This window comes from Capricornis sumatraensis, chromosome 9 (genome assembly GCF_032405125.1).
Source record: "Capricornis sumatraensis isolate serow.1 chromosome 9, serow.2, whole genome shotgun sequence".
Taxonomy (NCBI): Eukaryota; Metazoa; Chordata; class Mammalia; order Artiodactyla; family Bovidae; genus Capricornis; species Capricornis sumatraensis.
Window position 1 is genome coordinate 62,699,969 of NC_091077.1, and position 13,810 is coordinate 62,713,778.

General features: G+C 43.9%; 1 protein-coding gene across 2 annotated transcripts in view; it reads right to left on the minus strand.

Moving 5' to 3' along the window:
- The window catches only part of GLRA1 (glycine receptor alpha 1), an 86,923-nt gene that overhangs the window by 48,181 nt on the left and 24,932 nt on the right, over positions 1–13,810 (minus strand). For both annotated transcript variants that reach the window (XM_068980404.1, XM_068980403.1), the window contains exon 2: positions 291–418. In XM_068980404.1, the coding sequence (XP_068836505.1) occupies positions 291–418 (128 nt within the window). The remainder of the gene's footprint in view (positions 1–290; positions 419–13,810) is intronic.

Genomic DNA, 13,810 nt, shown 5'->3' on the forward strand with positions numbered 1-13,810 from the left:
AAAACCTGAACCCATTTCTCTACATTCTTCGTTCATTGCTTGTCCATTAGTAAAGCTAGCAAGTGGGTTTAGTTCCCATACTGACACAGGCAACCAGAGATCCTGTTGAGTTGTACTTTCTGAGGCTTTGTTTGGCCTTGGGGAACTGACTAATAGTATCTGTCTTGAGGGTAGAGGAAAGAGTCATGGAATTCATACCGGTTATTTACCATCTGCATACAGTTCAGTGGGCTTGCTGCCACAATCTGGGAAAGCAGATCCCTGGGGCTCTGAAAGGCAAGTTTATCTACCTTTGAAATTGGGCCTGATCCTGGCGTCATATCCAGAGGTCCTCCCCATGAGTTTATCCAGGAAATCAGACGGCGACATGGGCTTGGAAGCAGACCGAGCAGCTTCAGCCTCCTTGGAAGCAGCAAGACTAAGAAAGGAGAGAGGAGGCAGATGGTTAATGAGGGCTTTTCTCACACTGAGATCAGATCCCAGCCTTGCTCAGCCCAGCTCTAAGAACCACTGGAGAAGTAGATAATATGGGTCCTTAATGAGGTAAGGCCCAGGCTACCTTGTTTACCCAGCCCAGGTATCAACCTGTGTAGGATCCTGGCAGGCAGCAGAGAGTGTCTGATTGATGCTAAGAAACTGCTGATTCTTTTGAGGCTGCATCTCTAAGGTTTTGGGCAATCACCCTTGACTGCTGGTTTCCCTGGGAGAGGAGACTGAAGGGTTAACTTCCCACGAGGCCTGGCCCTGTGTTTTGGGTGCCTGTACTTTCAGAGGTCCATGGAACAGTGCAGCCAGAAAAAAATCTTAGAGATCAAGTAGTCCAGCCTTTTTGGGCTTCCCTAGCTGCTCGGTGGTAAAGAATCCTCCTGCCAGTGCAGGAGATGTGGGTTCGATCCCTGGGTCAGGAATATCCCCTGGAGGAGGAAATGGCCACCCACTTCAGTATTCTTGCCTGGGAAATCCCATGGACAGAGGAGCCTGGCAGGTTACAGTCCATGGGGCTGTAAAAGAGTCGGGCACGACTGAGTGATTAAACAACGACAACAGTCCAGTCTTTCCCCAGAGTTTTTCTTCAGAATGAGCTACTAATTTTTGTTTAAAGAACATGCCCAAGTCAAATGCATTTGGGAACACAAATGGAACCAGGCGTCTTTACCTTGGGTCTTCTCAGAACCTTTGACAAACTTAGATGCTTATACTTATGGGACTCTCTCAAACACTTTCAAAAATGCTTTCTCAAAAACACTCTCAAAAAAGTTTCAAAATACTTTCAAAAAACAGACACAGCTAGTGAAGGAGATGTAGGTTCCATGTAAATCAGTGGTCATTTGCCTGGATGTAGCCAGAATTGGGGGATTTGAAATCAAATTGGGGATGCTTCACATGGTTTCTGTCACCCTGCCCCCACAACAAAGTAGTTTTAGGTGTTGCTTTGTACCATAGTACGTAGTACAAATGACCGAGGTCTGAGAACAGGGGCTCTTCCACTGCCATACACTCTGAGGCATGCACATTTCTAGAACAGTCAAGATTGGAAGCTGAAGGGTTGACTATCAATTATTTCTGTTGCTTTGGGTGACTGAGCTTCCCTGACCTGAAACGATTATATCCAGGAGATAGCTGGAAGCTGGTGCTGCCCCACTGTGTGTGCTCTGGGGCTTGCATGCTGGAGGAGGTGCATGTGTGGAGATGCACATGTGTGTCGCAAAAAAACGAGAGCTTCTGTCACCTGGCCAAGTAGGATGTGGTGTTCCCCAAGGATTTGCGCTGCCTCTTGTGTCCTTTTCTGGTGTCAGAGTTGTCGCTGTCTAAGTGACCCCCTCTAATGGACGGCTCCCATAGCCCTGTCTCCACCCTGTCTTTTCCCACAGGCCCCCTTTCTTCATTTGCAGACACCTGGGTGCATGTCCATCTGGATGGCCTGCCAAGCCATGCCTCAAGTTCATTCCAAACCAGATGCTGCAGCTTCCTTCCCAAAGTTGCCCTGGTGGCACCAACGTCTTCCCGTTCTCTAGGACCAGATGCTTCAGGACTGTCTTGTCTCTGTGTCCCTTCTCCTGCCACGTCCCCTCATCCACTGGGGCCTTTCCAGTCATGCAGGTGTCATGACGGTGCTGTCTTGTTGGAAGTTACTCGTGTTTGTGTTCCGAAACCAGCAATTGTGGTGGGTTGCCTTGATTGTTTGCTTATTTAATCTTCTACTGTGTCTACCATGGTGTGTCTCATACATACTTGGTGCTCAATAATTGCTGAATGCATGAAATGATATTTTAATTAATTAGTCAAATATCTTGGTTAGTAGGAAGTATTCAGAAATATTCATGTATGGATTAGCAATTTTAAAATAAGTAGACTATTATACTCACTAATGAAAAATAGTGAAAATAATCAGTTATTCCTTTGAAGTTTCAGAAAATTTTCTAGGATGGTTGCACTCATGCTTAGTAATCTGAAGATTCCTTATTCATATCCTAAAGGGCTCTTTTTAAAAATTTTCTTAATTGAAGAAATAATTGTTTTACAGAATTTTGTGGTTTTCTGACATACATCAGTAAGAATCAGCCATAGGTACACCCATGTGCCCTCCCTCCCGGACCTCCCTCCCATCTCCCTCCCCATCCCACTATTCAGCCTGTCACAGAGCCCCTGTTTGAGTTCCCTGAGTCACACAGCAAATTCCCATTGTCAATCTATTTTATATATAGTATTGTAAATTTCCATGTTACTCTCTCCATACATCTCCCCTTCTCCTTCCTCTCCCCCTGCCATGTACATAAGTCTGTTCTCTATGTCTGATTCTCCATTGCTGCCCTGAAAATAAATTCATCAGTGCCATCTCTTTAGATTCCATATATATGGGTCAGTATACGATATTTACATTTCTCTTTCTGACTTACTTCTCTCCATTTAATAGGCTCTAGCTTCTTCTACCTCATTAGAACAGATTCAGATGCTTTCCTTTTTATGGCTGAGTAGGAGATGCAAGATGGCAGGAGATGGCATGAGTGAATGTTGACATTCTAGGAATCAGCGAACTAAAATGGACTGGAATGGGTCAATTTAACTCAGATGACCATTATATCTACTACTGCGGGCAGGAATCCCTTAGAAGAAATGGAGTAGCCATCATGGTCAACAAAAGAGTCCGAAATGCAGTACTTGGATGCAATCTCAAAAATGACAGAATGATCTCTGTTCGTTTCCAAGGCAAACCATTCAATGTCACAGTAATCCAAGTCTATGCCCCAACCAGTAACACTGAAGAAGCTGAACTTGAACATTTCTATGAAGATGTACAAGACCTTTTAGAACTAACACCCCCAAAAGATGTCCTTTTCATTATAGGGGACTGGAATGCAAAAGTAGGAAGTCAAGAAACACCTGGAGTAACAGGCAAATTTGGCCTTGGAATACAGAATGAAGCAGGGCAAGGACTAATAGAGTTTTGCCAAGAGAATGCACTGGTCATAACAAACACCCTCTTCCAACAACACAAGAGAAGACTCTACACATGGACATCACCAGATGGTCAACACTGAAATCAGATTGATTATATACTTTGCAGCCAAAAATGGAGAAGCTCTATACAATTGGGAAAAACAAGACCAGGAGCTGACTGTGGCTCAGATCATGAACTCCTTATTACCAAATTCAGGTTTAAATTGAAGAAAGTAGGGAAAACCACTAGACCATTCAAGTATGACCTAAGTCAAATCCCTTATGATTATACAGTGGAAGTGAGAAATAGATTTAAGGGACTAGATCTGATAGATAGAGTGCCTGATGAACTATGGACAGAGGTTCATGACACTGTACAGGAGACAGGGATCAACCATCCCCATGGAAAAGAAATGCAAAAAAGCAAAATGGCTGTCTGGGGAGGCCTTACAAATAGCTGTGAAAAGAAGAGAGGCGAAAAGCAAAGGAGAAAAGGAAAGATATACCCATTTGAATGCAGAGTTCCAAAGAATAGCAAGGAGAGATAAGAAAGCCTTCCTCAGTGATCAATGCAAACAAATAGAGGAAAACAATAGAACGGGAAAGACTGGAGATCTCTTCAAGAAAATTAGAGATACCAAGGGAACTTTTCATGCATAGATGGGCTCAATAAAGGACAGAAATGGTATGGACCTAACAGAAGAAAAAATATTAAGAAGAGGTGGCAAGAATACACAGAAGAACTATACAAAAAAGATCTTCATGACCCAGATAACCACAATGGTGTGATCACTCACCTAGAGACAGACAGCCTGTAATGTGAAATTAAGTGGGCCTTAGACAGCATTGCTATGAACAAAGCTAACAGAGGTGATGGAATTCCAGTTGAGCTATTTCAAATCCTGAAAGATGATGCTGTGAAAGTGCTGTACTCAATATGCCAGCAAATTTGGAAAACCCAGCAGTGGCCACAGGACTGGAAAAGGTCAGTTTTCATTCCAATCCCAAAGAAAGGCAATGCCAAAGAATGTTCAAACTACCGCACAATTGCACTCATCTCACATGCTAGCAAAGTGATGCTCAAAATTCTCCAAGCCAGGCTTCAGTAATACATGAACCATGAACTCCCTGATGTTCAAGCTGGTTTTAGAAAAGGCAGAGGAACCAGAGATCAAATTGCCAACATCTGCTGGATCATGGAAAAAGCAAGAGAGTTCCAGAAAAACATCTATTTCTGCTTTATTGACTATGCCAAAGCCTTTGACTGTGTGGATCACAATAAACTGTGGAAAATTCTTCAAGAGATGGGAATACCAGACCACCTGACCTGCCTCTTGAGAAACCTATATGCAGGTCAGGAAGCAGCAGTTAGAACTGGACATGGAACAACAGACTGGTTCCAAATAGGAAAAGGAGTATGTCAAAGCTGTATATTGTCACCCTGCTTATTTAACTTATATGCAGAGTACATCATGAGAAACACTGGGCTGGAAGAAGCACAAGCTGGGATCAAGATTGCCAGGAGAAATATGAATAACCTCAGATATGCAGATGACACCACCCTTATGGCAGAAAGTGAAGAGGAACTAAAAAGCCTCTTGATGAAAGTGAAAGAGGAGAGTGAAAAAGTTGGATTAAAGCTCAACATTTAGAAAATGAAGATCATGGCATCCAGCCCCATCACTTCATGGGAAATAGATGGGGAAACAGTAGAAACAGTGTCAGACTTTATCTTTTCGGGCTCCAAAATCACTGCAGATAGTGACTGTAGCCATGAAATTAAAAGATGCTTACTCCTTGGAAGGAAAGTTATGATCAACCTAGATAGCATATTGAAAAGCAGAGACATTACTTTGCCAACAAAGTCCATCTAGTCAAGGCTATGGTTTTTCCAGTGGTCATGTATGGATGTGAGAGTTGGACTGTGAAGAAGGCTGAGCGCCGAAGAATTGATGCTTTTGAACTGTGGTGTTGGAGAAGACTCTTGAGAGTCCCTTGGACTGCAAGGAGATCAAAGCAGTCCACCCTAAAGGAGATCAGTCCTGTATATTCATTGGAAGGACTGATGTTGAAGCTGAAACTCCAATACTTTGGCCACCTGGTGTGAAGAACCGACTCACTGGAAAAGACCCTGATGCTGGGAAAGATTGAAGGAGGGAGGAAAAGGGAACGACAGAGGGTGAGATGGTTGGATGGCATCACTGACTCAATGGACACAAGTTTGAGTAAATTCTGGGAGTTGGTGATGGACAGGGAGGCCTGGCATGCTGCAGTCTATGGAGTTGCAAAGAGTCAGACACGACTGAGCAACTGAACTGAACTGTGTTACATAGATTTGGATATGCAAAAATATGAAGACCTGTGTTCCTGTCAAAGTGTGTTGTTAAGAGTGATATTTAGTATGGGCGTTTTTGTGTGTACATATAGCAACCCACTCCAGTATTCTTGCCTGGAGAATCCCATGGATGGAGGAGCCTGGTGGGCTATAGTCCATGGGGTCGCAAAGAGTCGGACACGACTGAGCGACTTAACTTTCACTTTCATGGCATGTATGTAGACATGGGGTACAGGGTGTGAAAATGTCAAATGCTTTTGTGGCTATACGTGTGTGGTATATATATTATATGTGTGTGTTACTGAAATGTACTGTCACATGTAATAGAGAATGGTTCATAAAGAGTGAAAAGAACAGATGATTTGGAATCAATCCTTGTCTCAGTCATTTACTGGCTGTGTGACCATGGGAACATGACATAACTTCTCTGAACTGCAGTTGCCTGATACATCAAAAGAAGTGTTGCACAAGGAGTCACTGAGGTAGCCCAGGTAAGAAATGTCAAAGATGGTTCTTGGTTCATAGCCAGCACTCCATCTACGGTCTTGCTTTTCCATTACCAGGGGTGTGTGTGTGTGTGTGTGTGTCTGTGTGTGTGTGTGTCTGTGTGTATGTGTGTCTGTGTGTCTGTGTGTCTGTGTCTGTGCGTGTGGAAGCTGAGAGTCAGTCTGGAGTTTCTCCTGGTCTCTTTGCTGCTTTCAGCTGTACTGTAGCCCCTGCATGACTTGGAAGGCCATACTTTACCACAGTCCCAGCCTTTTCTCCATTCAGCACCAGACCCATGGCTTCTGTGCGACTCTGGTGTGGCAAAGGGGACCACGGGCATGTAACCGGTGATTTATGACTTCATCGCTGCTATGATTCACTTCTGGAACTGCTCCAGGAGTGGCAGTTATGAAGCTTTCATAAGCTCCTATTCTCTCTCAGCCCCCGACCCCCCTCAGATAATAAGGTTTGGGGATGTGGTCCTCTCTCCTAGCAGTTACTATAGCATAAGACTTCTCTTCCCATTAGGCAGTACAGTGAGAAAATGAATTTGCCCCCAAATATTCCCTACCATTTGCTGTTAGCAAAATATGCCATTGAATATCTGAATCCTCCCCAAGCTGAAGCATCTTCTGATTATCCTAGCTCACATGTCTGCAGCAAGGCGCTTAGTCTGGTCACCTGGCCATTGACTCACCAACAATCCTTGTATGGTGAACAGAACTGGTGGGAAGCGAGACTCGGAGAAATTAACTGGCCTCACATCACACAGTACTTGAATAAGGGAAAAGATTAGAACTCACATTTTCAAGCCCTGCTTCTTCCAAATGCTACGATGTATAGGAAAAACTTTTGTAAACTACGAAGAATATAAATCATGATAGTAGGTAGTTATACTACTTGTTTTGAAGCTCTGCTGTATTCTTACAGCCAAGAAAATCCAAACCTGTGTCTGACCCCTGGCAATCCCTGTACATACTCTGAATTTACCACACTTGAAACTGGGGAAGAAGTAGTGTGACTTAGCAAATGATTCTCTGTTTTGTCAGGTGACTCACAGTAGAATTCTTGAAAATTTTGAGATTCTTTAGTCCCTCCCATGTATCATGGTTTCTTGGAACATTGCCAATTTTTTCCGAGTTTTTTTTTTTTTTAATCATTTCTACTATTAGTCACTTTAAAGTTTTCATTGCATTGACATGTACGTTTTAAAGGTCTTATCTTGTTTTCTGTATATATTTTTAATCATCTTGAAAATTCGTAGTTTCGTCACAGTAATGTCAGATGTTGAAATATTTCTACTTATTTAAAAATGTTTGAAATATTTGTTATTCAGGGAAAAAAGTTCTCCTTGAATTATCTCACTTCTTTAAAAAGAAAAGTAACTTTATATTTCACTCTTCACAAATGAAAAACCAGTATTACTTGCCGTAACAGAGGACAACCATAGCAGTGAATACAATGAAAACAGAAAGAGAAGAGTTTAAACTCCTAGTTAAATTCTGTTGCTGGCTGACATCCCGAACCCGAGGCCTGCCTTCAGTTCCAAAAGAAGAGCAGCAAGTGCTGGAAAGGTGTTAGAGACATGGTAACACCCAATGGAGACTTTCTTCCTGGGATAATGCAAATGACTGAAATGATGACTGTACGTTATTATTATGTTTTGAACCGCCTAAAATTGTCTCCCATTCCTTACTGCCCTCGTCCAAAATTTCTCTAATTCTTTTTCTGATAAACCTTCCATTTGAATGTCAAATAGCCATGCCTTTCCACTTGATGATCATTGTACATTTCTGGCTACATTTAGACAGCATATTTTGCACAGAATTATTTCTAGGGCCCCCTTAAGTAAATCTGTGCTTTGCGCCTCTGTGCAGAGAAAATAGGTGTCCAGGGGCCCTTCATGCATGTTTGCAGCCGCTGCCTCTGGTGAGCTTAAGCCTTTGCTTATAGACAGTGAGGGACTGGACGCAGAGGCTGAGAGTGAGTCCGAGAAATGAAATACTTGATTGTTAGGATTTGCTGACCCTATGAAAGTATTTGGAAATGATGCAAATTGTTTCAGGGATTATTGAGATGTAATGTGGTGAATCAGGCTTGATTTAGACAGATTTGATTAATAGTCATTTTCAGAATGTCCGTAAGGTCTCCTGGGACCAAGGGTTCTGTCCCTCGTTGCGAAGGCTTATGGCAATGGCTGCACTGACTGGACTGAGCCTTGAACTGTCGAGCACCTCTCAGGGCATTTGTTGCATTAGGAGGCTTTGGTACTTAAAGAGCCTCAGTTTTGACTCCTAATGACAGAGATTAAGCAAAAGTCCAGGAGTCTGTTCTACAGTGGCATTGGAGGGAGGGTGACGGAGTAAAGAGGGGGCTTTGTGACCTTTGACGAATCTCTTCCCTTGTGAGCTTTCAGTTTCCCAAGCTATAAAATGAGGGGATTAGAATAATCTCTAAGAGTCCTTCTGGTTCTAAACCATCATTTTAGTAATCTATAATATTCCCTCTTTTTAAACTTTTCTTCTTTACACATCTGGTCTTGGGACCTGAATTTATCTGGACCCCTCAGGGGAGTATGAGTGTGTTTGTCTTGCTGCCTTCCCATTCAGTCCCCTCATTTTTCTTCAGTGGAACAGCTCATTTCTCAGGGATTTGTTGGAAGCCTGGCCAGATCAATGCTCAGATTCTCATTCCCTAGTTGCAGCATCAATTGGAAATAGGGAATCAATGTGCAGTTGTCAATCTGAATTTCAAATGAGTTGGGCTTGGCAGTTAGCCTGGGGAGAAACTGTTTCAATTAGACCCTTCATGGTACCACATGCGCAAGGACCACAGTGGGTGGGGGTAGCAGTGGGAGGGTCCCTCCATCTTGACGCCAACAGATTCCATGTCCTGAGTTCACCATGGGCAGGAAAATCAGGAGGTCAGGAATTGGGGGAAAAGGGAGGAAGGGCAAAATGAGGGGAAAAAGAGTGATTCAGAGGCTGAGGACAGCCAAGGGACGATGCAGGGAGCTGGAGGAGGAAGCTGGAGACGCAGAGTGAGAAGAGACGTGGGGGTGGGACAGAGAGGAAGAGGAAAGTGGAGGTGTCTAAGGCGTGGCCAGTGCTATAAACAAGGAAGTCAGTGAGCACAGAGGATGTGTACCCAACTGCACCTGGTGGCAGGAGGTGGCTTCCAAGAGGCTTTGTGGAGATAGTGTTTTTTACAGTAAAACATGAAGGTTGAGTATGGAATCGACCTGGAAGAAACAGAGAAGGAGAGTGTTTTGGGTAGAAGGAACAGTATGTGTAAAGTCTAGAGGTGAGAGAGGACTTGGAGAATTAAAGAGAAGTTTAGTGAGCACGTGTGGGAGTGAAGGAGGGAAATGAAGCGGGGAGAGAGAGAGAGTGGGAGCAAAAGAGAAAGGATGAAGAATTGAGAATGGAGCACTGAGTCTTCAAGGTTGGAAGTAGCCAGGATTGCGCCCCCTGCTCTGTGTCCTTGTGGTGGGTCTGGAAGTTAAGGAAGATTGTCCCTCCTCAGTGCCTTATTAGTACAAATAATCTATCTGGATTTCTCAGCTATTGGCTGGTTAAGTTGAATTGTAGCCTGGCCAAGCTTGGGAAATGCACTCTCCAAAAGACCCCTCCAAATGGTGGGTGTCCAACTTGGTTTCCAGGCAGATGTGTCCTCTGACTTGGGCCAGGACATCCCCTTTGCCTTGGCAGGGAGGTAATCTAATGACGTGGTGTTTATTCCTTGTAGAAAGTAACAAGTCAACTAGTCAGGTGTTGACAGAAGGTCTGTCCATGTTTCCACGAGCATTTAATTCATGTTGTTGCTTTTGTTCAGTCACTAAGTCATGTCCGACTTTTTGCAACCCCATGAATTGCAGCACGCCAGACTTCCTGTTTTTCACTGTCTCCCAGAGTTTGCTCAAACTCATGTCCATTGAGTCAGTGATACCATCCAACCATCTCATTCTCTGTCACCCCCTTCTCCTCTTGCCCTCTCAATCTTTCCCAGCATCAGGGTCTTTTCCAATGAGTCAGCTCTTCACATCAGGTGTCCAAAGTATTGGAGCGTCAGCTTCATCCTTCCAGTGAATATTCAGGGTTGATTTCCTTTAGGATTGACTAGTTTGATCTCCTTGCTGTCCAAGGGACTCTCAAGTGTCTTCTCCATCTCCACAGTTCAAAAGCATCAATTCTTCGGCACTCAACCTTCTTTATGGTCCAACTCTCACATCCATACATGACTACTGGAAAAACTGTAGTTTTGACTATATGGACCTTTGTCAACAAAGTGATGTCTCCACTTTTCAGTACACTGTCTAGGTTTGTCATAGCTGTTCTTCCAAGGAGTAAGCATCTTTTTATTTTGTGGCTGCAGTCACCACCTGCATTGATTTTGGAGCCCAAGAAAATGAAATCTGACACTGTTTCTACTTTTTCCCTTTACTTCATACACAATTATAAAAATCATTGTGGAATAAAGGGAGAAATATGAAGGTGGGGCTGGGAAACTGAGATATAGTTTTGGCTCTGTGTCTAAATTTCTCTTGGTCTAATTCTTTTTCTTAGATGGTCCCCAGTTTCTTCATCTGGGAAATGGAAGTTTTAGATTAGATCAGGCATGGTAAACACTTTACTTGGAGTAGCTTCTTGGAAGATGGGTCTGGATCCTGACCCAGCAGGAAAGGGGAACAGGGTGGATTATCAGTCTCTGTCAAGGGACTAGATTGCTGAGTGGGGGCTTGTCCTCTTGCTCTACAGTCCTCTGATCCTTCTAATTTATTAAGCACCTACTACATGAATAAGGCACTGTGGAGGAGAGGCGGATAAATATATTGCTGTCTACAGAAGAAGCCTTTTGTGTGGACTGAGTTTGTGTTTGTCTACAGTGTCTGACAGGTAGTAGCAATCAATCATCTTTTCTTTTTTTCTCTTGTCCACACCGCATAGCTTGTGGGATTTTAGTTCCCTGACCAGGGATTGAACCCAGCCCTCAGCCATGAAAGCACAGAGCCCTAACTACTGGACTGCCAGGGAATTTCCAATGATCATTCGTCAATGAATAGCTTTTGCCCTCTTATTGTTTATAGTTCAGCAGATAGACTAGAGTAGGTACATATAAGCAACTATAAGAGGTTGCCCTCAGCCTAAGGAGCATAATTGGAGTGCTCTGGTGGTTCAGAGGAGGAAGGCAGTATTTGGAGGCAGATGGGGACAGAAATCAGAATTTTTCTGAATTTTGTGAACTTTTTGCCTCTGTACACCTTTGGAAAGACCTGACATTTGTCGATGTCCGTGTTGTATAGTTTTGGGGAGAAAGCTTTCTTCTGCCTGTGGGGCTGTCCTTAGAAAGGAATGGAGGGATGGTGTGAGGGGTAGGTATCCTAGGTCCTAGGAAGGGATGAGGCTGAGTAAGGCTGGCACTCTCTGACCTTGCGGGCTGAGCCGGTTTCCTGTCTGTGACTCTGACATCAGGGGCTGCGGGTTGTTGCACAGTATGAGCCTTGCGGGTCACTGTCAGCTTTGCCTGGGTTGCACCCTCAGGTCAACAGCTGGCTTGCTTTGGCCAGCTGTGCAATTCCAATTTTATTTGATTGCAGTAAGGGGCTTAGGTTGGCCTGGAGTGCCTGACATTTTATTAGTTTCACTTCATGATCTGCTAAGCACCCCTTAGGGAGCAGAATGGCGCAGTTGGCATGCCCTGAGCCCGCTTCTCCAGGTCTTATGGAGCAAGAATCCCTTCCCTTTCCTGTCTTACCTTCTACAGTTAGATCTGCCTCTTATAAGGAACCATTATCTGGATAAGAAGCGCAAGTATTTGAACAGGGTTCTTGTCTGCAGTGAGATGAAATCTTGGGGCGTGCCCAGTGGTCCAGTGGTTGAGACTCTGCCTTCCAATGCAAGGGATGGGGGTTCTATCACTGGTCAGGAAACTAAGGTCTCATGTGCTTCAGGGGTGCAGCCAAAGATTTAAAAAAAAAGAAAGAAAAACCTTGGATCCTTGGAGCTGAACAGAACCTTGAGATTCCATCTGGTTCTTCCCCTGCCCTTAGGGAAGTCTGATTCTCTCGAGATATCTCACATTCCTTACCATTGTTTCCAGTCTGTTCTTCGAGATAGCTTTCCCTCCACTGATTCTTCTGTTGCTTTTATTTAAGTATCCTCATGACGTAGGGTGAGAAGAATGAGGCGCCTGGCAAAATTCAAAGAGGCGCTTACTCTGAGGGCTGTGTAGGTACCAACCCTGCACGTGCAGAGCCCTGAAAGTGAGCGCCTCCTTAAAGTTTGTGCCCTCACTTGCTTTACCCCGGTCCTTGTCCTCCTAGAGCATCCTAGGTCCTCAAACCCAGTTGATCAAAGGTAGCGTTTCCTGTAGATAATCAAGCGTGGTCACCTAAAGACGGATGTCTGCCTCTCACAGCATCTCATTTCATTTTCAGAAAGCTTCATTTTAGTCTTTCTTGTTTGGTGGCAAAAAATCCCCTAACATTAAATATTTTGTCACAATTTATCCTTTAAACAACCTGAGAGGCAGGGATGTCTGCCCCCATTTTAAAGTAAGAAAATTAAGGCTTAAGGAGCTTGTGGCTTGATTGTCTAACTCTGGCATACCACACTGCATTTGCTTAAACTGTGCCAATGTTTTCTTTCTTCTCACCCCCCTTCTTCTTACCTCATGTGCTTGTTTCAGGACCAGAATCATGGCAGTCCTTGGTGTTTTCTGGCTCAAGCTCAACACCATGTCTCCAACCTTCCTTTTCCCCAAATTGGGACAGTTGTTATGTAGACAAGACCCCAAAAACATGACTTTGACAAACTTCTTCCATATGGTTTTCATGAAGTACAAAGCCTGGCACCTGGTCAGGGCTCAAGAGGTATTTGTTAAATGGCTTGTATACACCTGGTACTTCAGAGGAAGCAGAATGTAGCTGTGCAGGTACTTAGCATCAATGATGTGATTTGGAGTCAAAAAGCCCTGAATTCTGGCCCTGATATCTTTAATCAGTCTCTGGGGGAAAATATCTGATGTCCTCTGGGAAAATCCAAGGCAGGAAAATAAAAGGAGAAGCCATCCCTTTTTCTTTCAGGAGTATGTATAGCCATCCTACAGAATGACTGAATCAATGTCCTAGGTCAAACCTATGCCTTTCATTTCCCCCTCCTAGGTCACTGACTATAATTCCACAACCACTGTCTCACTTTACCCTGACTGTCCTTGTGTATCTCACTTAAGGAAGTTTTCCTGTGCCTCTGATCTTCAGTGTCATTCAGTGGTCTGGTTCCACAGAGAATTCTTGGCTTAAGCCTGTTAGCTTCAAGTAACCCCCTAGATGAGTCACAATGTTAGGAATTCGGGTGAGGGGCTATTCTTCAGAGGCTTGATTGCTGAACAGGCCTATGGGGGTTACTCTGCTTGAGTCAAAGCTCTTAGCAGGCCCTGTGTAATTAGCATGCATCCCACGAGTTGGACAGGAGAGCAAATGGCTCTCATTACCTTCAATGCAGTTTTCTTTTTAATCAGATAAATCCCACTGGAAAAGTATGTCTTTGTAGA